Raw genomic sequence first — 25,383 nt, forward strand, 5'->3', positions numbered from 1 at the left:
TAAGTACACATTGTTTTATTTTATTGCATATAAATTTGGTTTTTGTTTGATATAAATATTTATTTGGATATAGTATTATTTAGTTAAATCATTAACACGAGCCGTTGTTAAAATTAGAACTAGCTGAATTATGGGCTCGACTTGGTTTCGGCACAGGGTTCCAATCCAAGTTTGACGAAGTTGGCGACGACTCCCTGAATTGGCCCTTGAACTTGCTTATTTTGTTTATAAACAAATTACTTTGGGATGGTAACTCATTGGTATCCGATGAACTCACAGAAATGTTGGTGGACGTCACCTCCTTGGAAGCTCTGTTATTAACGTTGTTCAACTCATTGGGATAGTTGTAAGTGTTTTCAGCGTAGGAGGGGGTTAAGTAAACTTTTGTGCCCTTGGCTGCACTTTCATTTAAAATTTGTTGATTCCTGCTTATGGATTCTAGCACTTCCTTAATGGACTTCTTCTTTCTCATCCGTGGGGTCGGTGTGGAGTTCAGCTCCCTTTCCGCTGAGATTGGGGATCTAAAGCGATCGTGACTCCGCCTTTCAGTGATTCTCACATCACTTTCCAACTCAAAATCTTCTCTTATTTGCAACACATCATTAGCTTCAGCTGGGCTTGGCTCAACTACATTTGAAACGCAGTGATTTTCCACGTTCTTTGGCTTTGCACCATTTTGATAAAGGACTTCAGGTGTATTCTTTTTGGAAAGATTGCTGGGACCACTGGAACTGATGTTCTCTTCAAAAATCTGTGAAATTTGTTTTACAGTGCCAAATGAATTAGTTTTCCTATCTTCTGTGCTATCAACTGGTTCAGGATCTACGCTTGGATGTTCGGTTTCGTTGGATAGTTTTACATTATTTGCAATTGGGGGTGTTGGGGGCGTGCTTTGGTTTTTCTTGCTTTCTGAATCTACCAAAATGACGGATTGTTTTACAAATTCAGTTTGACTGGAATTCCGTTCCTCCTTTGAAATGCCATTAACAACTAGGGGTTCTTCTTTGACATGTACGGGCACGGTGCCGTTTAGCTTTTTGTTTACTGTGATAATTTCTTCTTGAACGTACAAATCGTTATCTATTTTTTTTTCTGGAAACACTATTCTGGGTTCAGGGGACTGTTTTATATGTACACTGGCAAAGCACTCGGAAGGTTTAGAAGTGCAGGGATTAGGTTGGCTAGCAGTGTTAGATGAAGTGGCTTTTTTCTCCTCAACTGTTGTGCTTGCTTTCTCAGATTCATTCGACTGCTTTATGTGCACGGTGCCAATACATTGTGGTGTTGGGGAGGTGCGGGTATTAATTTTGTCATCGGATTCAAGGATAGTGACATTTTCCTTTTCGGTGACCGTGCTCGTTCCATTTGATTGCTTTAAAATGATGCTCGGTGAAGTTTTGGAAGTGCTAGGGTTAAGTTCGATATCGGAGATCGGTGCAATAACCGAAATATTTGGTTGATTCGACTTTGGAACTTCCTTTTCGACTTCTCGTTTTATTAAAGATTCGTTTCTGTTGTTGACAAACTCTTCAATTTCAGAGGCAAGAGACTCAATGTCTTTGGTAGCTTTGTAATCCTGGACCTGCAAACAGTTAAGGAATCAACTAATGTGAACTTTTTGGAAAATGTAAATATTACCACTACTTTCGGCGGCGGCGGAGCTCTCCTCTTCTTACGATATCTTCTGCAACTCACTGGGGAGCTGGGGCACGAATCCGGTTGCGATTCGAAGGGGTTTGAGCTGGCTAGACTAGTTTGTGATAATCTAAAACGTACAAAAATTAAACACCTTACTCTTACTGTTCTCAGAATATATATTGGATATCAAAATATACCTTATGTTCTGCTGATTTGGCGAGGAATATCCGGAAAACTGCGTGGTACTTCGGTAACGATCATTACGATTAAAAAAAGTTCCATTAGAGATTGTATCGGACTAAGTAGAAAACAAATAAGTTATTAAGATATACTTAATATAAAGACTTAAATATTTACCTCTCTTCGAGTATCAATATTTTGAAGGGATGTGTGACGATCTCCTCGGAAAACTCTAGAATTCAAATAGGAACTACAAGGGAATTGTGGAATCCGTGTTGAATGCCTAATACTCATTTTACTTACTTATCATTTAAATCTCTTCTGAGGGTTGGCGGGCTCTCGGATGTTTTATTTATTCCCAACGTTGATGACTTCTTTTTACGAAAAGAATACGATTTCCTAAAATAGAGACGATAAAATGTTTTATTTTAATATGAAGTATTTAAGTTAATCCGATATGCGCGAGTGATCTGAACAATTTTACTTTTTTATGTATGTGATTTAAATTAGGGCATAGGGTAAGTTATTTATACATTTAAGGGATCGCCACATACTAAATAAACAAAACAGGGAAACTCACCACAACTCTTGCAAGTTTCCAATGGATAAACTATGCCTGCCATTTTCGTTCTTCTTTTTACTAAATCCCCAAAATCTTAGGCGCTTGTGATTATCATCTTCGTAGAAGGGATTTAAGTGTTCCGGATAGTTGTAAATTGATATGTGACTAGTGTTCCGCTTATTCCAACTCATGTTTAGTTTTTATGCCAGCCTTAAGTTGATCTGAAATAAACATATTAAATATTTATACGAATTTCAATAGGCATGTCAATAATATTATAAAACAAATGCAAATATATAGTCGACGAATTTCCAATGCACGGGACTCTATTGTTGATTAGGAAGAGGAATTTATATGTATTTTGAGGAACCAAAAGCTTTTGTGTGTTATAACTTTCCACAAGCATATAATACACTCCTGAACTTTGTGACTAACGGGTGTAAATATAATTACCAGTATGATGACAATACTTTTTTTTATGGGTGCAGTATGCTTCTATCTACAAACCGGGTTTAGCAGCCTTCAATATTGGTTATATGAACTATAAGTTATTGGTATTTTGTCAATCAATTTATTAATCACACTTTTCTGACAAAATTTAATTAAATTAGCACTTAAACTGCTGAAATAATAAACTCAAATACATATGGCAAAACTTTCGCCAACATTTTTTTATCTTATCTGATAATTACCTGATGTAGTTATAATAATAATTTTACTGTGAACCTTGATTACGAGTTTGTTGATTTAAACATTAAAAAATATTTTGGAAATTTAGTGCTCTTAGAAACAAACTAGATCAAAAGAAATTTATTCTTTTTTTATTATGTTACCCAACAAATTTACCTACTCATTTAATAATAATGAAATGTCTGTTATACATATATACATATAATAAATGTCCTATAGTGAACCGTTTCGATATTGTGTTATACTATATGTAATTGATGACTTCATTTTTTGATTATTCCAAGGTTTTTGAGGTATTACACACTCCATCAATTTTTATTTTGAAATAGAAATTGTGGTTTTGATCGGTTTGATTGAGCATCCCTGGAAAAGTTTGCAGATACAATTTTATAAAGATGAGCTAGCGATCGCCGCGTGCTGAACACGATCGGTTCGAATGGACACATATTTGTTTGCCTCATCGAAATCTTTAACATAAATATTATGACAGTGCTTTATTGACACTTTTGATAAGTTAATTTTTTTTTTTTTTTTGGTAATCTAGAAGCATATGATCGAGCGCACAAAGTTTTGGTTTTTATATATACTTTTTTAGTTAGTCCGAATGTTTAACAAGGGATTACATTGTTTTAGCGACTTTAAAGCTTTGTGCTTTCGCCAATTCAACAGGTGAAAATGATCACGCACGAAGTTTTGTTAAGACACAGGGCCTTTTTGCCCGCCACTAATGTGAGATCATTTAGATTATTTTAAACACAAACAAACACACACTCTTCGATCCACACACAATTTTGTGTACATGCAAATAGCTCAGGGGTATAAACATTAGCGTTATATAAAGAATTTTCACATTTCTGCCGTCACTTTTGTATCCATTTACAGATTAACTATCGCATATATGCCCCGGGTACACATAAGTACAAATGTAGATAAAAATATACACAGGTATTGCCAAGGAAAAGGTAATTCGTTCCAGATGACCTCAAATATTTAGCGGCAAGCTTTTCGCGATACTCACCCACCGAGTTGTACTTCAAGACTAAATGAACTTGATGAACTTTATATACATAGATAGAAAGCTTTGAAATATTTCGTGGGCTTTTTGTACGGTATAGAAGTACTTGAGCATGGTTGCACATGAACAAATACAGAAGCACTTGATATGACGATTCTATTACGATCGCGAAGTCGTTAAGAAGGAACCCTAAACCTATGAGTCTGGTTGTGCTTCTTGTAGAACGTTAAAACCGAAATACGATTAACCATCAGAGCCTAGACACTCTTGAACAAAAATATAAGAACACAAACATCAGCAAAAATCGGTGATGACTAATTTTGACGGAAACATTTCGGCTATAAACATAAAAGGGTGTATTCAAATTTTTGTTTTTGTATATCTTATGTCTATTAAATTTTTACAAACTCATAAATGATTTTTTAAAAAAGCTTATCATTGTGACTGTATTGCTTGAATAAATATTTTTAAATACATTTCTTGAAAAAAATCTTATTTTTATATATATTTTTGTATATTTATTTTGGTGTTATGGCTAATTTACAGGGTACTCAGAGAATTTATTTTGTAATTTGTTGGTACCTCTCTTTAGAATTAAGATCATTAATTCCTTAAAATCACAAACCTTTTTTGAGCTATTTCATAAATCTGGGGATCGAAATTAACCCAAACGCGTACATGAGGTTCAAATCCTATCTTCAACATATTTCTAAAAACTAAGTTAGCTTGGGTTGAAATGCAAAATTTTTGTTGATCATATTATTTATTTTTTTACAATAAAATGGAAAGAAAATGTTTTCTTTATGGTAAGTAGTAAATTAAGCTGGATTTTTGTTTTTTTTTTTTTATAAGTTTTTCTCTTGTAATTCCTACGAAAGAATATGCTATTTATTGAAAACGGGAAGTCCTCAATATTACATTAACAATTAAAATTTCTTTTTTTTTAGCACGACATACACTGACTATTTAGGCGGCTTAAAAGTTTATTTTAGTCCGGTGTTATATGCAAATCAAAAACTTCAAGATGCATCCAATAATACTTATATATCGTGTAAGCAATGGAAAGGTAAAAAGCTTATTATTATTAAAAATTTTTTTACAGATTTAAAAACACTTTTTTTCGTAGTACTATTCTGCAAACTTATACGATTGCGTATCTCACAAAATATATTAAAACGGTTATTAAATTGGTATTATATCTTACAAACACAAAAATGATGCTAAAAAGCTTTCCAATTTACTCGACTCTTAATATTGGCAAATATAGTACATCCATATTTTTCTTATATAGCCGGAAAGGTTTCCTTTTAAAGACTTGCACGAACACAAAATATCCTTCTAATAACTTTTTGCGTACAAAAAAATAATAAAACGGCGAATCATTCCCAATTAAAATAGATCAAAAGCGAGGTTAAAGTTAGTACATAAATAAAAATAGTAGTTTTATTTATAAAATAGGAAGTCAATAGACTGTTATTTAATTCAAAAAGTCGTCGATGCCCAAGCCGATAATACTTTTGAGAGGTCACATTAATGACATTAGCATTCTTAATCTCGCATACAAAGAACGAATCGCGACAAATATAAAAATGTCCAAGCTGAGTTTTATTACATAATATAGATTGAATAAAAATTGATAGTAAATTTATTTGGGAGTAAAGACTATAAAACACCTTAAAAGTGAACTCAAACTAAATTTAAAGATCAATTTAAATTTGCACTTCTTTATTAAGGAGTTGGTAGAAAACAATTGGTTTTTATGACCTAAATCTTTTCATCTACTTGCCTTTATCCGTTTAATTGGTATAAATATTTAAAGAAAATGAAAAAAAACGCATTTTAATCATGGGTATTATTAAGTCCAATTTAAGCCTAAACTAATGTATTTCGTTGTATGTTTTGAATTAAAACGTTTTAGGCGCGTTATCAGTCACTCTAACCTCCGGCAATGAAAATAACATCGCGACAACAGTAAAATTTGTTAAGGCACACGCGACAAATTATTCTAGCGAATAAAAGTAAAGTATTGCTTTAAGTGAATCGTTAAAATGTAAAAACAATAATTTTTAATCAGAATAAAATATTTATCGAGTGCTAAGTGTTAACTGTATTTAAATATTGCTTCGCGGATAAGATCAGAATTAATAATTTTGATCGGCAATGTGTTTCTAATTTTCTGAATTAAAATAGTATTACATGTTAATATTTTGCAATGAAATCTTTTTAGGATCCATACAGGAAGAAAGGTTCAGAGATAGGAGATATTCAATTGAAGGCAACCTCTGAAACTTTTTCTCCAAAAATGGTTGTGGATTTTGTCGCTGGTCTTCTCGGAGGTGATTATGTGAACAATTAAAAATGACTAAGAGCATTCATCATCAAGTGTTTATTCGGTTTTAAGGAGCTGCTGGTGTCCTTGTTGGTCATCCTTTCGATACTGTCAAAGTGCATTTGCAAACCGACGATCCCCGTAACCCCAAATACAAAGGCACATTCCACTGCTTTCGGACGATATTGCAAAAGGAGAAATTTCGTGGATTATATCGCGGAATTAGCAGTCCCATGGGTGGAATCGGATTGGTGAACGCCATCGTTTTTGGGGTTTATGGAAACGTTCAGCGATTGTCCAATGACCCCAATTCGCTGACGTCACACTTTTTTGCGGGCTCCATCGCTGGCGTAGCCCAAAGTTTCGTTTGCGCGCCAATGGAATTGGCAAAAACAAGACTTCAACTATCCACGCAGATCGACAGCGGAATCAAATTCACTGGACCGATCCACTGCCTTAAACATATTTTGAAAACCGAAGGAATACGGGCCACCTTTAAAGGACTAACAGCCACAATCCTAAGAGACATTCCGGGTAAGTTTACTTACGTTTATCTTATATAGATTTAGTGGTTTGGTTATTTACAATAATATTTTGACCTTACAACCTTTTTTTGTAGGCTTTGCCGCCTACTTTGTGTCCTTCGAGTATTTAATGCGACAGGTTGAAACTCCAAGTGTGCTGTACACTTTAACAGCTGGAGGATGTGCGGGCATGTCTTCCTGGCTGGCATGCTATCCCATCGACGTGGTCAAAACCCATATGCAAGCCGATGCCCTGGGGAAGAACGCCAAATACAATGGATTCATCGACTGTGCAATGAAAGGTTTTAAAAGCGAGGGCCCGCAATATTTTTTCCGCGGCCTAAACTCAACTTTAATTCGAGCCTTTCCAATGAACGCCGCCTGCTTCTTTGTGGTGTCCTGGGTCTTGGATATATGTAATGCCAAAACTGGAATGGACTCCGTAGTAAACTCCGACCAGCAACTAACCCTTGTCCACTTGGACAACAAAACTCAAGCGGATCTGGAGACAGCATCGCCAACGGTTGAGGAAGTTGTGCGAAAGATTATCACGGACAATGCAATAGCCCATCAGTGTGTGTCCACGCCTCAGGATGTCGTTCACAATCACTATACAACAAGTAGTACAATTAACATATCCAAAGAACCTAAATCCCGTTTAGCAACCGATTGTAATTTAAAATAAAGTTTAAATTTTGCAAGTACATTTACAAATAACTTGTGTTCGTTAAAAGTTCCTTAAATTCAGATCCATAATTTATGTTTATTTCAAAGTTGTGATTACATAATACAATTAAATAAATGTTAACTTATGTGCATGCTTTTACGAGCCGCAGGAAATGCAGGCATCCTTATTTTCTAACGAACAAACCATATCGGCCATTTTTTGCTCTCTGTCCGATTCGTATTTTTGGGGACTTTCCTCAGCGGCTCCATTGTGACCATTCATCTTCACTGCCCCCTGTTTCTTGTCCACGGTGAACTGAATGGCGTTTGCTGCCGGCTTTGTGCGCAGATAGTACATTCCGGTTTTAAGCCCAGCTTTCCAGGAGTAAAAGTGTATGGACGTAAGCTTTCCGTAGTTTGGCTCTGCCACATGAATGTTGAAGGACTGGCTTTGATCGATGAAAGCACCTCGATCAGCGGCCATTTTAATAGTAGACTTCACAGAGATTTCCCACACGGTTTTGTAAAGATCTCGGACCTTCTGCGGGATGGCTTCGATGTTTTGAATGGAGCCCCTGCTGGAAATTATTTGGTTCTTCATATCATCGTCCCACAAGTCCAATTCAGTCAGGTCCCTCAACAAGTGATGGTTGACCACTTGAAATTCGCCGGACAGAACTCGTCTAGTGTAAATATTAGTCGTATACGGCTCGAAAGATTCGTTGTTGCCCATAATCTGGGCAGTAGATGCAGTGGGCATAGGAGCCACAAGCAGGGAGTTCCTGACACCGTGCTTCTTGATCGACTCCTTCAGTTTCTGCCAGTCCCACAGGTTCGTTGGCGTTTTGTCCCACATGTCGTACTGCAGAATACCCTTACTTACGGGGCTCCCTTCATAGGTTTCGTATGGACCATCAATCTCAGCCAGCTCACAACTGGCCTCCAAAGCGCCGTAGTAAATAGTTTCAAATATCTGCTGATTCAAAAGACCAGCTTCTTCACTTTCATAGGGGAATCGCATGAGAATCAAGGCGTCAGCGAAACCCTGAACTCCGATGCCCACGGGGCGATGTCTCAAATTGGATTTCTTTGCCTCCGGCAGGGGATAATAGTTTATATCGATTATCTTGTTAAGATTTTTGGTGACCGTCTTGGTAACTTCTTTTAGTTTCTTGAAATCGTACGTCTTCTCGGGTGTGACGAACATGTTAAGGGCGATGGATGCCAAGTTGCATACTGCAATCTCATCTGGCGCAGAGTACTCTACGATTTCTGTGCAAAGGTTGCTGCACTTGATAGTGCCAACATTCTGCTGGTTGCTCTTCCGGTTGCAGGCATCTTTAAAGAGCATATAAGGATTTCCCGTTTCCACCTGCGCCTCAATAATCGCGAACCACAAGGACTGAGCCTTAACTACTCGGTTGGCACGACCCTCTTGCTCGTACTTCAAGTACAGCTTTTCAAATTCGTCGCCCCAAACATCGTGAAGGCCGGGGCATTTATGAGGACACATGAGGGACCAATCCTCGTTGGCCTCTACACGTTTCATGAAGAGATCGGGTATCCACAAGGCGTAGAATAAGTCGCGTGCACGATTCTCTTCCTTTCCGGTGTTTTTCTTGAGCTCGAGGAACTCGAAGACATCCGAATGCCATGGCTCCAGGTAAATAGCAAAGGCGCCAGGACGCTTGCCGCCTCCCTGATCCACATACCGTGCAACGTTGTTAAAGACCCTCAGCATGGGAACCAGACCATTGGAGGTGCCATTGGTGCCGCAAATCGAGGTGCCCTTTGCCCGAATGCAATGCACATTCAGTCCAATACCACCTGCCGATTTTGAAATCATGGCGCACTGCTCCACGGATTTGAAAATGCCCTCGATCGAGTCGGCCGTCATGGTCAAGAGGAAACACGAAGACAACTGTGGGCGATTTGTGGCAGCGGCAAAAAGAGTTGGCGAGGCATGAGTAAAGAATCGCTCGGACAAAAGATTGTAGGTTTCCACAGCAGCATCGATATCCTCTCCGTGGATTCCAATTGCCACGCGCATCAACATATGTTGTGGGCGCTCAGCGATCTTTCCGTTCCTCTTAAGCAAATATGATCGTTCGAGGGTCTTAAAACCAAAATAGTTATATCCAAAGTCGCGATCATAGATTATAGAGGAGTTTAGGCGAGTGGCATTCTTTTTTACCACATTGTAATGGAATTCTGATACCAAGGGCACTTTTTGATTCGTTTCTTTGTTTACATGGTTGTACAGATCCTCAAATACATCTGTTTAAAGTAAGTTTTAATAGTTTTCAATAGTTGATAGAGGATATTTAAGCTTACCGGAAAAAACTTTCTTAGTTTCCTTGTGCAAATTAGAAACTGCAATCCGTGCAGCTAAAATGGCATAATCGGCGTGATTGCATGTTAATCCGGCCGCGATTTCAGCAGCCAAGTTGTCCAATTCTTGCGTAGTCACACCGCAATATAAACCATTAATAACTTGCAAGGTAATAGAAACCTACAAATACATGGCAACATTTTATAATAATTTATATTTTAAATTCCAATATGCATAGTAAATTTTGTATACGGTACATGAAAATTTTTTTTGTGTTGTCTCATATAAGTTACCCACGAACTCGTCCCTACATGTGTATGTGCATACATTTAAAGCATTAAATAAATGGAACAAAATTTGCTAACAGCAATTGTCGCGATTAATCTAATGTACCCAATTTATTTTCACGCTTAAATAAACAAACTTACAGGATCAACGAAATCCATGTTCAAGTTGTAGCAAAGCTTTTGGATTCTTGAGGTTATTTTATCAAAATGTACTTCCTCCCGCCTGCCATCTGAAATAAAGATTTAATTTAAACTACTACAGCTGTATAGCAAACCAACTTACCTCTTTTGATAACATATAACTTTGATGTTTTCATAGATTTATTTTTCAACATGTTGATTGCTTATATTTCACAAGAGGCGGAAAATTGCTTGTTGCAAACAGAAAAAGGCGCCAAAGTGAAGCCGATTTGAGTGTGACCGTACAAAAAGATCACCAATTTCTATTATATTTGAAACGATTGAGAGCCACAAACGTTCCAAGTTAAATAATGTTTACATAGTTGTAAAATTAAAACAGTGTTTTTAGTATTAATATAAATAATTTGCTTTAGCTTTTATTTATATAGAATTAAATGATTATGTAAATATAACAGTGTTTAAAGAACATTTTTGAGTATGTGTTTTATAAACGGTCTCGGTAGATTGGTATCAATTATACAAGTGAATAATATTTTTAAACAAACTTTTAATAACATATGCAATTTTAGAGTGTTTAATCTAGAAGGCCGTGTTTAACTGTTTTATTGACCTGTAGTCCCGATTGTTGTTGAAAAACACTGAAAAATAAGATTGCAATGTTAAAAATAAGAATTTTATAGAAGCATTATTACTTACAAAAAGTTGTTAATTTTTTCTAAATCGTGTAATATGTCATCTTGCTCCGAATTTAGATCGTCTCGTTCTCTTAGGCTTTCTAGTAGGGTTACATTTAAGTTTTCAATGTATTTTTGAAGATTATTGACCAACAACTGTAGAGTCGGAACTTGTATTCCAGTGAGCAACTGTCTTGATATCCATCGATGATTTGAATTCATTTTAATGCCAACATCAGACAGCATTGAGCGAATCACCTCAACAATCGGTGTTACTCCGTTTTTCTTTACCTATAAAACAGACATTTAAAAAAAAATAAGCGTTTAATTTAAGCTACCATTTAAAGAAACATACCTTGACTTTCATTTGGGCAATTTCCTTTGATTGAGCTAGAGCTATTCTAACCTCTATTTGGAGCTTCGATTGGTTCGCAAAGAAATACAAATTTTCATTTGATGGAAAATTTGATTTATCCGTAGAATTTCCATTATTATTATGATTTGTGGTTTTTTCTTGATTTATTTGGTTCTTTTGAAATATTTTATCGTTTTCGAATTCCTTATTGCGTTTCGTTTCACAGAAAGCCGATTGCTTACGAGGTACTCCACTTGATAATTTGGGACATGTTTCTGAATCAGAACTATAGCTTTCATTGTCGGAGCCAGTAAGAAATTCCTCTTTTTTGATTTCTAAAAATTCAAAAAAAGTTTAATAAAAATCATAAGAAACAATTGTACTTTGCTGTATAATCACACCATTATTCAAAGGATCTTTATCTCCGATCGCCAATCGTTTACGAATTTCATCTCGGTTAAAACGACGCTGCAACGATATAAATATTATGATCATTTCTTCTGCTTTTTGAAATGGTTTTAAATGTAACTTCTTTTTATAATATCTTTACCTTTTTTTCTATTTGCTTAACCTTCTTAAAATGATTTTGTAATGTTTCCACGTCCATGTCATTTGCCACCTTGTACGCATCAAATTGCTCTATTAATATAATTGAAGTATAACATTAATCTAAATTAAGTTAAAATGTTTTGCAAATTAGTAAATTACCTAAAACCATAGTAGAAGATGCATTTTTAGAATACTTTATGGGATCTTCCAGGTATTGAGACCAACATGATTGGTTTAAATTCCTCCGATTTACTTTATTTTTATTGTCCTCCTCTAGATGGTTCTGGGCTTGTCCGACTTCCGAATTGCTACAGTTTGGTAATTCACCCAGGTTGCCGATCTGCATTTCGTTTTTGTTTTTTTCCGATGAGGACGAATAATTTTCAGAATCACATAAGATATATTTTCGTTGGTTACATGTTTTATACTCAAAGGTGTCTGGTGGTAGCTGTCGTTCATCATGCGATGGTTTTTGATGTTTTGTTTTTATTAACTCATTCCCATATGGAGGGGTTTTCTTTTTATTTTTGCGAATGCTCTGTCCGGACAATCGCGTTGAAGGTGTATGCTTTAATGCTTCGGTTCCAGTTGATAGTTCCGCGTCACAAATCTGTAAATAAAATATATTTTAGGTAATTTTAAACATCGGAAAATATTATAAAATTAACTCACCTTCGTCAAATTTGATCCCTGTAACTCATCTAGAGCATTCTTGTTTTTGTATCCTGTGATTAGTAGCTCGAATTCACGCTCCACTTCTCCACCAAAGTCTCCAACGATATCGATCGGACTTTGTCCTTGTAGTTGTCCCTCATATATAGAATTAATTGTACATGACCAGGAGGAAAAGTCAAAATTGGTTGTATAATTCTGACTTAGATTATGAATAAGGTCCGGCTTATTAAAAGATCGCATAGAGTTATCCGATTTTGCGTCATAGTTCTTATTAACAATGTCCGGTATATTTGAGGGTGAGGATCGGTTTTCAGTTTCCTCAAAGGAATATGTATTTCCATTGATACAGTTACTCGAAATCAGATCCTGGGTATTTTCAAACGTTTCCGAGCCTTTTCTGCCGACAACCTTGTTTTGAAACGTGTTTTGGTCATCCTCTCTGTCACTATCGGTTAAATCACTCTCGTTACATTCCATGTCAGAGTACTCAATGTAGTCATCAGAAAGGGTATGTGCAAATTTTTGAAATCCAGGATAGTTGGGGTTGGTTATTCCCTTTGTTATATAAATATCCATTCTTGAGCTCGGCATTTGAATATTTAATCTACAAAAAAAGTAATAATGATAAAAATTAAACTTAACTGACTTAACTTTTGATGTGAAGCGAAATTCCAAGATTTAAAGAAATGATTGGTCAACTAATCATTCGGCTAGTTAAATATTTTTTTATTTTTTATATGTAAGAGTTTTTTATGTTTTTTTAAATTACTTGCGATTGTTAAAGGACCTTTCCTCCTTATAATAACATTTAATGCAACTTATTTTCGAGTTTACTAAACTTTGTTGAGACTTGAACGTAGAAACTACATAAATTGTTATCAGACTAACATAATCGCATTTCAAAAAATATGATTTATTTTATATTATGTCTCAAATGTTTAGAAATGTAGATACTTTTTAATGAAACTTGCACTTTAATTTAAATCAATTCTGATACTTATAATAAATGTTTGTGTTCTTTTTTTTTTAAACATTTATTCACACTTTTTAATACCATAAAATATTCCTTTTATTGAAAATAACAAAAATGTCTATTATTGAATCGATGAAGACTTACAAGGACTTAGGCCTTCTTGCACTCATATGTAAAAAAAAAATTACTCCCACACACATAAGTAAATTACACGTTTAGCGCACGCGTAGAACCTAGGACTCATTTCCATAGTGTTTTTAATAATACTAATGAGGATAAGGATGTTGTTCATTTGTTACAGTTTTATAACAGTAAATATGTGGGAGAATTTCTTTTTATAAGCATATTTAACACATCTCTTAAAGTTTAAGAAACATATTTTTTAAAGTTTTAAAATTTGTCTTTGAGTTGTTTTATTGATTGTTATCACATCTTATCTTATAAAGGTTATAAAAATTAATAAGTCTCCTTAATTATAAGAGTACCCCTAATTGTTAAGTTTAAGCATTTTCTTCTCCTAAAAATATGGTAACACTTAAGCACAATGTGATTTAAAATACCATAATATTGATAGTTAAAACTAATAGAAACTAAAGCAAGACAAGAAAAATGAAATAACCGGAGGCATTACTTATTATAAGTGAATAATAATGATATTATTCAAAGGACTTAGGAGGGTACAAGCCCAGCTGAAAACGCCTGTTGACTTGGTGCTCATCCGGGTGAGGTTCTTGGGCATTACGCAATGCTTAAAAAACTATAACTTTCATAAAATGTTTTAGTATTCCACTGCTGCAACGATAACAAACCAAGATGAGAGTGCTAGCCAAATACCGTCTGTGTCCCAGTCGGGAAAAGTCCAGCATTTACCGGAAAATCAAATCAATTGGATGCCCAGTCCGTACACAGCGCCGGGCAAAACCTTCAGTCAGTACAAGAAGCTATCTAAATTCCGGCTGACATGTATGTGAAATTAGGCTTGAATTTTACATAGTTTATTTGAGCATATTCTTTTCCAGCTTTGGTGGTCATTACAACAATGGGAGGCTATGCCATGGCACCGGCCGCCTTCGATCCCGCCTCGTTTGCGATGTGCACGCTGGGCACAGGACTCGTTTCGGCTGCAGCAAATGCCATAAATCAGTATCACGAGGTTCCCTTCGATTCGCAGATGTCGAGAACGAAAAACCGTGTTCTGGTCACGGGACAAATGACGCCTCTCCACGCGGTAACCTTCGCTGCGGTGTCGGCTACTGCTGGACTGAGTATGCTGTATTTCGGTACAAATGGATTAACCGCTGCTCTGGGAGCGGGTAATCTCTTCCTCTACACCACGATATACACGCCCATGAAGCGAATGAGCATAGTAAACACCTGGGTTGGCTCAATAGTCGGAGCCATTCCGCCTCTAATGGGTTGGGCTGGATGTGCCGGCACCCTGGACGCGGGAGCCATGATCCTGGCCGGAATTCTGTACGCTTGGCAGTTCCCACACTTTAACGCTCTGTCGTGGAACCTTCGGCCAGATTATTCACGCGCCGGCTACAGAATGATGGCCGTTACCAATCCGGGTCTTTGTCGGCGCACCGCCTTTCGATATTCGTTGGCTATCGTTGGCCTTTCGGTAATGGCACCCGTTCTGGATGTCACTAACTACTGGTTTGCACTAGAAACGCTACCTCTGAACGCATACTTCGCCTACCTTGGTAAATATTATTTTTTATCCTTGCAACGCAAGTACTAAATTTCACTTTTTGATTTCAGCATACAAGTTCCATGAAAAATCGGATAGTGGGAGCTCGAGAAAGTTATTCCGCTTTTCACTACTACACCTGCCCGTCCTGATGTTGCTGTTCTTGGCCAATAAAAAGGAATGGTTCTTTAGCAAACCTGCCGGAGAGGAAAAGAAAAAGGAATCCACCTACATTGCAATAAAGCAGTCTGCTAGTAGTCTTGGAAATGTTCTGCCTGTTGCCGTAGCCGAAGGGCCAAGATAATAATATTAACATTAATACGAAAAAATGTTACAAAAAATATACTTAGTGTTCTGAAGATTGTATAAACGAAGTAATTTAATATTAAAAAAATTTTACCTCTGTGGGGCAAAACTTGCTTGCTTCAAAAAATAGATTCCCCATGTCCTTATAAGATTCCAAAGTTTATTAAAAGGAACTTCTTTCAGCAAAATACTCTGAAAGAAGCAATGTAAGTATGGCAATCACAAAAACACAACACATAGGGCTCTTACTAACACAAAATGCAGTTATGGATTTAAGAGTTACCTTCAATAAATTTCTTGGGCATTACACTTCCACTCGTTCCATTCAGTAAAATGTGGAACGTATGGAATTTTAAAAAAATATTTCTAGTCTTAAACTATTATTTATTTTTTGTTTAAATAGGCATATTTATATATACCAATGTTAAATTTTAAATTCACCCCTCACATACTTTTTACGACATCGATATTCCTTTGTAAAAAGTCGATAAAAAAAAAAATATTTTTCAATTCTCAAAAATAAGCACGCTAAAACTTGAAATTTTCACAGCACAGGGTTTTTATTCGATACTGGAACATAATAAAAAAAAATGTTCACTAGCTCAAATGAATGCATCTCTATATTTTTTACTGGTAACTGATATACTTACATTTTAATCTGTATGTGTTTTTCTTAAAACAAGAACTAAATTTATTTTTTAACAAGTTTTAATTATATTGAGGTTAAGCAACAGAACCTATTGGAATACTTGATTTTTAATGAAACATCGAGATGAATCATGCTGCTGCTGCGGACAATCGCTGCAGCCCTCGTTTGGTAATTTGAACGGGAAACTAGATCAAATGAACGTAAAACTCATTGTGAACCACTGGAGTGAATTATTTTTAGTGAGCTGAACGTGGATTGTGACAATGAAAAATTGAGGAATAGTGTTTACATTCATTTTATAATTTATTTTAAAGTTATCTTTTTTATCTCTATAAAAAAGGAGAGGTGTATGAAAGTTTCTTTACACAGTGCAAACACATATAAATTGCTAATTATGTATAATGTACCACATAAGTTTCGTCAAGTTTGTCGATTGTGCCTCACATTGGTTAACGAGTGCGATGTTGCAGAACTACAAATTTACGATGTTTCATCGCATAATAGTGCCGAAGAAGGGAAAACGGTTGAATTACGGAGAGACGAGAAGCGTGCTGGCTGCTTTTGCAGTGCTTTGAGCCCAAATCTGTGCAGCTGTATCGGTGATAACTCGCTATCAGTATCAGTAGTGCTGACCAATAACGAATCGGGTCCAAGCCAACCTAAATCGCAATCCCTTCTCCAAAACCGAACCCCAACCCAAATCCATTACACGCCAAGTGTGCCTTCTGCTGCTGACTTCAAGTCGAGTGAACGCGAACGCCAATTGGAGTCGGAAATCGCCGAAAGATCAGTATTCAAAAGTCAGTCATCGTCATCGTCGACGCAACAACAACAAAACCAGCAACAACAACAACATCAGCAGCAGCATATAGCAAGCAGGGAGGTACAATCCCAATCAAAATCGGAACTCCCGCGGGTGGAACATAATCATAATCAACGCGAACACACAAGTGTGAATACAACAAATATAAGCGGAACCGATAACTACGGCAAAGAGCACGGCAGAGATGATTCATCACCACATCTTACATTTCAGATATTCAACTGTCTCTCTATTAAGGTAAGCAGATTTCCATCCAACACATTTGCACAGAAACGAATTTACATTAATTACGCACACACACAAGCAAGGTCCCACGGTGGTGTGTGGATATATCCCGTATATATATATGGGTATGCCCGCACACACGCGTTTGCGAGTGCTCACCGTGTGACTGTGTGCGTTATCTATGTGATTACGACACCACACGTCAAAATAATAGGAAATGATTGGGCCGCTTTTATCCCATGGCCTATTAACAATCGGTATCAATTGTCTGGTATTTTTTCGATGAACCGATTCGAGGCAAATGCCCCACGCACACCAGTCAGGTCGTACATCAATGTTCAACACACGAATGTAAATATTGATATGTATGTATGAACGCGTTAGAGACCTACATTAATCCACGCCAGAGATAACATTCGTTTCACTGCAATTTGATTGTTTTAGTACCGATATACCAGGGTCAATGTATGCCTTATATGGCCTGTATTAAGAGATATATGTATGTGCATTGGGAACTTTCAGTTTTATTAAAACACAGTGCAACAACGTATATGTATGTCTACACTAAACACTTTGACTTGTTTCTATATTTGTTGTTATCACCATCTTTTTAGTTTTAAGTATATTTGCTGTCCTTATGTTAAGAGCCCTGAATTTTATCGGTTAATTGAAAAAAAGTTATTTAAACTTCCAACTGATTACTATTTTTAAATTGAACAATTTAATTCTTTGTCAATTGTTTCTCCTCTTTAGTTTCTAAATATTTTCTGACCAACTTTTAAATTTTCATATACTACATGTTATATTTTTTAAATGTCTCTTTAAAATCGTTGTTATTAGATTTCTAACAGCTTGTATCAAACTAATCGAACCTTCTTTTCCCATTCAGACAATAAATCGATTTTATTGCAGCCTCACTTATTGCATCATTCACATTTTAAGCTAACTTAATATCTGCAGAAAATATTATATTTATAAATACATTTACATATTTTCAGGCACTGCCTAACGATGGATTACCCAACGTGATTTGTGCTGACTGCAGACAAAAATTGGATTCTTTTGAAAAATTTCGTACCATGGCGCACAACTCACAAATAGCTTTGAAAGAATTTTTAAATATATCAAAAAATATAAAACTAGTAAGTTTTAATGATAAGTTCTTTAAGAGTCAAAATTGTTGTATAAATTATCAAATGCAAAGATAACACAGAGACCCTCTCTAATCAAAACTTCTGTGACTAAAACAAGTTTTTGCTTCAGTAATTTCTGGAACACCCCATAAAAAATAAATGACTCAGAATTGAAAAAAAAAACTGATTATAATTCATTTTATTCTATTTTATAATATATGTTAAACCTTAATTTTTTCCAGGACGCAAATGATTTGGAAATCAAGCTTGATGCAATTTTAAAGGCTTCATCGGAGGCTATAGCGGCAAAGGCTTTGACGGAGTTAAGCACTTTTTCTAAAGTTAAGTACGATCAGAGTAAATTAGAATCCTCCATCCAGCCTGGTTTGGATAGAAAAATCGAGATTAGCAATCAAGATATGCCAGCACATAGCTCATATCCAAGTTTATTCAAATCAATAAAAACAGATCAAAAGAAGGTAATGCCTGGATCCTCGCACAGCCAGTTTGATTCAAAACTGCAAAAGGACTCGGAGATCGAGAAATATGAAAATCTGCAACAGCAACTCGAAACGGCTGCCGTTTTAATGGATATAAGCAAAAAAATTGTTATTTCCCCTCCAAGCTCGAATCCCCAATCTCCGTGTTTTTCTGCAGCTGTAGATACAAGTATTAAAAGTTCTGTGATAAAATCAAAACGTCCATTAAACCAAAATGAAATTCAGGACGGTGTTGAAATTGACCTATCCGTCAAAAAACAAAAGAACGATTACTCTAATCAACGGAACTCGGCCCCAATACACAATTTTTGCCAAACTCCAATGCTTGATATTCAGCCACACTTAAGAAGTGAAGAGGATTTTCAAAACTACAGTATTACCATTAACCAAGTTGGTGGGTCCGACTACAAATCGAAGGCCCCGAAGGCGAGTACTGGCTCTTTGCTGGACTCTGGCGACAGTTCCGATTCTCACAAACTGGAAATGGACATCACGTCCTCAATAAACGATAGAAAGACCCCGGATAGTCTAAGTTCGGATCACGCCACGGACGCGGCAACTACTCAACTCTGGCAAGCACTTGCCCGATCAGCCGGTAAATAGAAGACAATTTACTATTTATAGTGGTTAAATCACTACTTATATGTGCTTTAATTTTCAGCTAAGAGCATAATGACCCACCCCTTCGTGTTTCCGGCTCCGTCGTCAGTATCATTTACAAAAGTACCTGAAGAACCCATAGCACTATTAAAGGTAAATAGAAAGTGTTTATGTTAAACTGGATAAAAATAATTAATATGTTTTTTTTTTTAATATCTTCAGGATCTATCAGAGGCTCAATCCAGCAAATCAAAACCATGTAGAAGAAAACAAAGTTTTCCTACCAAAACTGATTGCATCGATGTAGTTAATGAGAATGTGACTGATACTTATACCACTTCAGAAGCAGCTCCAGAGGACAAGAAAGATAAAAGGGTAAGTTAGTACACTATTCGTTATCACTGTATTAATTAATTACATTATCTTATCATGTGAATTCCGTTCTATAGAACATTAACCTTTTTAATGCCATACCTGGTGCTCAAAAAGATATGTCATGTTCGAATTGTGGCACCCTTACCACAACAATTTGGAGGCGGAGTGTTCGAGGAGAAATGGTTTGCAATGCCTGTGGATTGTATTTCAAGCTGCATGGGGTCAACAGGCCGCATTCTATGAGACGCGATACCATACACACCAGACGCAGGCGTCCTAAAGAATTGGAGCGATCTAAAAAAAGTAAGTGCTTTTTGTTGTGTTTTTTTTTTAATCCAATAGGAAAATTATTTTTTAAAAGTATGCATTTTTAATTAGAACATTTGTTTAAGAAGCATCATAAGCAAAATTATCAAACATCGCTTACATATTAAAGCTATATTTAGTTTGCCGAAACAATTTATTAGGCTGATGTCAGTGCATTTTTTTATTAAACATGTTTTGTTTCCCATATGTGAAGGAATATGTTTTGAACATTTTTCGGGTATTTAAAAAAATTACTTTTTTTTTACAGAACACAAGCAAATGTCATCATGTTCTTCAATGGAACCAACAAAACCAGAATACTTGACGTCTAGGGAACAACCCCTTGATATTTCTGGTCTGGTTTTAAATGTAAGTACGCTGTGCAGCTTATAAACTATTGATTTAAAGATATTGTGAATAAGTACTTAGTATCCTACGTCGGCGGTGACTATTATGTATCTGCCTGTACTTACTATTAACTTCTTTTCTTTTAGAAATACAAAAAGGAAATTGATGAATCCGAAACCGCAGCTACAATCACAGATATTTTATTAAGGCGGAAGAAGTTAAATTCTTTGCCGGCGTTTAATGATACCTGTGAAAGTGCGGATCTTTCCGCACCGCTTAACCTTGTTTCCAGTGAAAATAATGCAAAGTTAACATAGAACGCCAAATATATTCCCCTACTCACTTTTCGAAAAAACCTTTAATACACATTTTGTTTTTATGAGGTCGCATAAGAAAAACAAAAGTTATAGGATTAAAAATACGTATAGATTATTAATAAAAATTTTCATTCTTTAAAACTAAATTTTATTCATTTGTATCTTTAAAAACTAATACCAAAATACTTATTAGTGTAAAAGAGGTATAAAAATTGAACCAGTATGTCAAACCTTTTTAATAATATCACACTAAATATAGACCTTAAGAAAGGACATCAATACTTAATGCAATTAAATTAAAAATACAATTTATTATATTTATATTTATTAAAACCATTTTACAGTATTTTTAATTTTTTAATAACACAAATTGCTTCTATTAAAAAGAAAAGTTTAGTTTTAACAATGATTTTTCAGCTGTCTTTGCAATTGAACAACTTCTAAAGCTAAAAAATAAATAATGTTTTAAATCTCTTGCCTATACGAAAATCATGTGATAATATAATAATCTCCACAAAACATTTTAATAGTAAAACTATGCAAAAAGCAATAATCACGCAATGCAAACTTTTCAAGGAAATATTTAAATTATATACAATTATAAGAAACTAAAAACTTAATGCTGTTTTCGAATCTACATAAATCGTCTAAATAAAATAAGGACTTCATAATAGGCTAAGATACAAAAATATTACTCATTTATTTTTTCAAATAAAATACTCTATACAATTTTTAACAATCACAATAAACTGGTTAATGTAAAATGTAAAACAAAAACTTACGATGTTTCCTTTTGAATATTGATCGTTATCTTAAGCTGGACCACCAAATAGCCAAAGAAGATTATACTAGACACATCTGGGTAAATCGTTTGGATTTGAAAAGCATGATGAAAAATGTGGTGTTAAAACCTATGTAGTAAACATAATTAAAAGTATCCAAATTTTTCGAATTTATAGATAAAACGGACCTAATAGTTTAAAATCCGATAGATCGGTAAATCGATTTACTATATTATCGATGACTATATTTAAATCCAAGTTACCCACTAATGTTTTGCAAGGTGTAAGACGAAATTGTAGAGGAAACATTGGATTTTGTAGTGAAAATTTATGGTCGATAACATTTGTGGAAAAGGCATTTAGACACCTGGTCACATTGAGATCCATTTGTTATTGTTGAGCAGCATGTTGGAGAACGGTGAACACTTCTTCGAAGGGGTTGAAAAACTTCTTGAAATCTGGTTCGAGGAAAGCTCCAACAGCGAGAATGATCTGCGAAACATTAGCAGGTGAGTCCTTAAGCAAGTGATACATCGCTACAGCTAGAGGAATTTACATTTTGCCAGAAAGCATACACCCTACAAAAGAAAGCTTATGGTTCGCAAAACGTCGACTTGTCAAACAAATGCATTTTTTAAAACTATTGATTGGTTTTTAAACACAATTCTTGAAACTTCAGAAGGATTAACAAAAACAAAAAGATTATCAGCCTATCAAATGCGAAACACGTGTGACGAGTTATAAATTGGCAAAATGTACATCTTGACTTCGTAAGTGGTTGAAACGGTTTTCCTAAATTGATTTGACAATATTGTATATGGCTCTGTTTAAAATACTTACAGCGAATACTAAGTCATAACTTTAATCATAAAGCTCTTATATCGTAAAGGTTTTTATAAATTTTTGGCAGTGGTCTAAAATAGTATTTCTTACAAAAAGATAATGGACTACATGTGTAAGTACATTAAATGATTTCCTTGACCCTTCCGATTGATAATGTTTTTAATCGTGTCCGGTTCGTTATCTCAAATTTTATTTTGGCTTGAGGGTTTCATACAATTTTTTGTAATAAAAAACATTGAACGTACCGAGTGAAAATGTTATTCTTTCAGATCTGATTGGGAAAACGTGCTCAGCAATGTGAACTGTGAAATAATAAGCACTTCAAAAAATGATGCTATAGATGCTTTTGTTTTAAGGTAATTATTTATACGAAAACTCTTAAAGTGGCTTAAAAAGTAAAATGTGTTTTATTATTCCATTTTATCAAAGAGATTATTTCTTTAAATTTAATTCTTGAATTGTTTTAGCGAGAGCAGTATGTTTGTTTCAAAGCGGAGGTGGATCCTTAAGACTTGTGGTACTACCACTCCTCTAAAATGCTTAGGCTTGTTGTTAAAATTGGCGGAGGCCAATGGCTTTGAAGTGGTTGCAGACTTGTTCTACTCCCGGAAGAACTTTACTAGACCAGAAGCACAGGTTTATTTCCTTTAAAAAAAAGGTTATTTACTTATAAACAAAACTTTTGGTTTTTCAGATTACTCCTCATCAGGGCTTCACCGAAGAAGTTACTTATCTGGATTCCATTTTTCCAAATGGAAGATCCTATTGTCTGGGTTCTATGAACTTGGAGTGTTGGTATCTTTATACATTTAGTCGTTCTGATATCAATATTTCTCCACAACACATATCTAACAAGAAAGGCGTTGATTCCGATCCAGATCAAACTATTGAAATACTAATGCAAGACCTTGATCCCGAAACCATGTCGATCTTTTATAAAAATAAATTTGACAATGCTCATGGGGCTACTGTGGTATGGAAAGTAAGAAATGTTTAAAGGAAGGTATAAAGTTTTTTTTTTTTAGAAATCTGGAATCGATACAATTTTGCCTAGTATGCACATCGACGACTTTCTATTCGACCCTTGTGGATATTCAATGAATGGAATTAATGATAAGGTAAAATATAAACAATATTACTGACGTAGTGTAAACTATTCATATATTTTTTCAGGGAGAGTATATGACAATTCACATTACTCCGGAAAATCAGTTTTCGTATGTGAGCTTTGAAACTAACGTTGCATTGAGTAACTATAGGAAACTTATTAACCAAGTGATTAACACTTTTAAGCCGGGAAAATTTATTGTAACTATTTTCGCAAATAAGGTATGTTGTGCGATACTTAATATTTGTTAGTTTTGTAAAATCCTTTCCATTTAACAGTGCTCTCTGGCTTACGAAACCATGAAGGAGTTGGAAGTTGAATACTCCAAAGGATCGCATTGGAAGCGAACAGACATGCAATGTTGCAATTTTCCTTCCTACAATCTTCTGTTTGCACAATATTCTTTTAATGAAAAAAATGGTGATAATTTATGAAGTTTTAATTCCAACTGTTGTTGTGATCCTTCTTCGTATGTGTAACAAAGCAGATTGTTCGTTTGTTATAAATTAAAAAAAATAAAGTTTCTCAATTAAAGTTTTTGGGTTTTTATTTAAGTTATCTTATTCTTATTAAATTATTAGTGTTAAAACAATTGGTAATTGTTTGTAAAACTTAATTGACTAACAGGTTACAACGACTTCTGGATTAAACTGTTAAATTAAAATACTAAAAATCCCAAATAACTGGATTGTTTGTGATTACAAATATGGAAGAAATAATCGGATATAAACAGTCATACTGAGAAGTCCATCTCTAATAGTATTTGACAAGTCCACCCAAACGAAAAATAAAAATGAGTGCAATTTCCAATGAAAACATTATTTGGACCATAAAAAACGGAGAGTTTGACGCCGTACAAGCTGCTTTCCAAAACGATGTGTGTTGGTTAATTCACAAAATTCTTTTGATTTTAATAAATAAATTTAAACACACAGGCACAAAAAGGTAAATGAGGAAATCAAGGGCCGTTTCCCAGTACACTATGCGGCAGATTTTGGGCAGCTAAATGTTCTCCAGTATTTAATAAGCTTAGGAGCAGAAGTTGATGTAAGTAATTAACCTCGTTTGATTTTATAAATATGAATCATAAAAATTACGACAGTTGAAAGCTATATGGCAATTCTGGTAGTATACTTATATGTGTACACGTCTGTGATACAATTGTTTAGTCATTGTGAAAAGCAATCAGAAGCAGGTGTGCCTTGTACAAATGCCGGGTTTTTTTTATTAATGGATGTGCTATAATTAATAAATTTTTTTATTCCAGATAAAGGACAAACATGGTATTACCCCTATTCTTGCTGCCATTTGGGAAGGACATACAAGCTGTGTGGAACTTCTTTTAAATAAGGTTTGTTATTTTAGTTTCGTTTGTTGCTAAACTGTTAATCCAAATCGTAATTTCAGGGAGCTAACAAAAGTGGTTCTACTCCAGATGGCCAAAGCTACCTCGAAGCAGCGGAAAAAGACGAAATCAAAAAATTACTTGCATAAATTTTAAACGTAAAACTAGGATACAAACCTTATGTTTCAGTATCAAAAACAATTTTAAATACAGTCATGTGTAGATTTTAAATTATGGCATTATTTATTGACTTTCAAAGACAACGAAACACTTCCATATTATAGTTTATTAAAACAAGACATTCTCAAATTTATGTTTTTTTTTAAATAAACGTTTAACATATAAATGTTAAATCCCAAATATTGTGTATTTTATGAACAGCTGTTTTCTAAATCTATTGCACGAAATTTATCTCCTATTGCTTTTAAAATATCGATAAG

General features: G+C 35.0%; 8 protein-coding genes across 11 annotated transcripts; 5 read left to right on the forward strand and 3 right to left on the reverse strand.

Annotated features, from left to right (window-relative positions):
• Window positions 1-39: 39 nt before the first annotated feature.
• LOC108089222 lies at window positions 40-4,124 on the reverse strand. The gene is made up of 7 exons (XM_017187377.2): window positions 4,089-4,124; window positions 2,399-2,601; window positions 2,122-2,217; window positions 1,996-2,068; window positions 1,836-1,936; window positions 1,639-1,765; window positions 40-1,582 (listed from the first exon to the last, which is right to left on the reverse strand). The coding sequence occupies exons 2-7, from the start codon at window positions 2,569-2,571 to the stop codon at window positions 92-94; spliced, it is 2,061 nt and encodes a 686-aa protein (XP_017042866.2). The 5' UTR covers window positions 2,572-2,601; window positions 4,089-4,124; the 3' UTR covers window positions 40-91.
• A 710-nt stretch (window positions 4,125-4,834) lies between these two features.
• On the forward strand, window positions 4,835-7,642 carry LOC108089232 (mitochondrial basic amino acids transporter). Of its 3 annotated transcripts, none has more exons than XM_017187389.2 (5): window positions 4,835-4,891; window positions 5,033-5,151; window positions 6,313-6,421; window positions 6,487-6,948; window positions 7,034-7,642. In XM_017187389.2, the coding sequence occupies exons 2-5, from the start codon at window positions 5,089-5,091 to the stop codon at window positions 7,621-7,623; spliced, it is 1,224 nt and encodes a 407-aa protein (XP_017042878.2). In that variant the 5' UTR covers window positions 4,835-4,891; window positions 5,033-5,088; the 3' UTR covers window positions 7,624-7,642. The 3 variants fall into 3 exon arrangements, with proteins under 3 accessions (XP_017042878.2, XP_017042880.2, XP_017042881.1); XM_017187391.2 differs by having other exon boundaries at window positions 5,033-5,136; XM_017187392.1 differs by lacking the exons at window positions 4,835-4,891; window positions 5,033-5,151 and adding an exon at window positions 6,085-6,103.
• A 39-nt stretch (window positions 7,643-7,681) lies between these two features.
• On the reverse strand, window positions 7,682-10,621 carry LOC108089231 (ribonucleoside-diphosphate reductase large subunit). Its single transcript, XM_017187388.2, has 4 exons — window positions 10,507-10,621; window positions 10,365-10,453; window positions 9,939-10,116; window positions 7,682-9,881 (listed from the first exon to the last, which is right to left on the reverse strand). Exons 1-4 carry the CDS (start codon window positions 10,556-10,558, stop codon window positions 7,762-7,764), a joined length of 2,439 nt encoding a protein of 812 aa, XP_017042877.1. The 5' UTR covers window positions 10,559-10,621; the 3' UTR covers window positions 7,682-7,761.
• A 130-nt stretch (window positions 10,622-10,751) lies between these two features.
• On the reverse strand, window positions 10,752-13,822 carry LOC108089278 (schwannomin-interacting protein 1 homolog). Of its 2 annotated transcripts, none has more exons than XM_017187457.2 (8): window positions 13,735-13,822; window positions 12,615-13,221; window positions 12,102-12,552; window positions 11,944-12,032; window positions 11,795-11,861; window positions 11,394-11,728; window positions 11,061-11,329; window positions 10,752-11,002 (listed from the first exon to the last, which is right to left on the reverse strand). In XM_017187457.2, the coding sequence occupies exons 1-8, from the start codon at window positions 13,788-13,790 to the stop codon at window positions 10,939-10,941; spliced, it is 1,938 nt and encodes a 645-aa protein (XP_017042946.1). In that variant the 5' UTR covers window positions 13,791-13,822; the 3' UTR covers window positions 10,752-10,938. The 2 variants fall into 2 exon arrangements, with proteins under 2 accessions (XP_017042946.1, XP_043064755.1); XM_043208820.1 differs by lacking the exon at window positions 13,735-13,822 and adding an exon at window positions 13,672-13,690.
• Window positions 13,823-14,095: 273 nt separating this feature from the next.
• Window positions 14,096-15,718, forward strand: LOC108089268 (protoheme IX farnesyltransferase, mitochondrial). Its single transcript, XM_017187439.2, has 4 exons — window positions 14,096-14,312; window positions 14,373-14,553; window positions 14,610-15,296; window positions 15,355-15,718. Exons 1-4 carry the CDS (start codon window positions 14,241-14,243, stop codon window positions 15,585-15,587), a joined length of 1,173 nt encoding a protein of 390 aa, XP_017042928.1. The 5' UTR covers window positions 14,096-14,240; the 3' UTR covers window positions 15,588-15,718.
• Window positions 15,719-16,453: 735 nt separating this feature from the next.
• On the forward strand, window positions 16,454-21,011 carry LOC108089255. Its single transcript, XM_017187421.2, has 8 exons — window positions 16,454-17,298; window positions 18,285-18,428; window positions 18,662-19,514; window positions 19,581-19,672; window positions 19,742-19,894; window positions 19,969-20,197; window positions 20,469-20,569; window positions 20,695-21,011. The coding sequence occupies exons 1-8, from the start codon at window positions 16,588-16,590 to the stop codon at window positions 20,863-20,865; spliced, it is 2,454 nt and encodes an 817-aa protein (XP_017042910.2). The 5' UTR covers window positions 16,454-16,587; the 3' UTR covers window positions 20,866-21,011.
• A 1,012-nt stretch (window positions 21,012-22,023) lies between these two features.
• LOC108089112 (S-adenosylmethionine decarboxylase proenzyme) lies at window positions 22,024-24,132 on the forward strand. Its single transcript, XM_017187223.2, has 7 exons — window positions 22,024-22,156; window positions 22,760-22,846; window positions 22,958-23,126; window positions 23,185-23,463; window positions 23,516-23,608; window positions 23,664-23,819; window positions 23,877-24,132. The coding sequence occupies exons 1-7, from the start codon at window positions 22,053-22,055 to the stop codon at window positions 24,030-24,032; spliced, it is 1,044 nt and encodes a 347-aa protein (XP_017042712.1). The 5' UTR covers window positions 22,024-22,052; the 3' UTR covers window positions 24,033-24,132.
• Window positions 24,133-24,330: 198 nt separating this feature from the next.
• LOC108089185 (myotrophin) lies at window positions 24,331-25,174 on the forward strand. Its single transcript, XM_043208818.1, has 4 exons — window positions 24,331-24,477; window positions 24,534-24,645; window positions 24,866-24,949; window positions 25,006-25,174. Exons 1-4 carry the CDS (start codon window positions 24,392-24,394, stop codon window positions 25,090-25,092), a joined length of 369 nt encoding a protein of 122 aa, XP_043064753.1. The 5' UTR covers window positions 24,331-24,391; the 3' UTR covers window positions 25,093-25,174.
• Window positions 25,175-25,383: the final 209 nt, after the last annotated feature.

The sequence above is a fragment of the Drosophila ficusphila genome, unplaced genomic scaffold (assembly GCF_018152265.1).
Source record: "Drosophila ficusphila isolate 14025-0441.05 unplaced genomic scaffold, ASM1815226v1 contig_723, whole genome shotgun sequence".
Classification (NCBI taxonomy): domain Eukaryota; kingdom Metazoa; phylum Arthropoda; class Insecta; order Diptera; family Drosophilidae; genus Drosophila; species Drosophila ficusphila.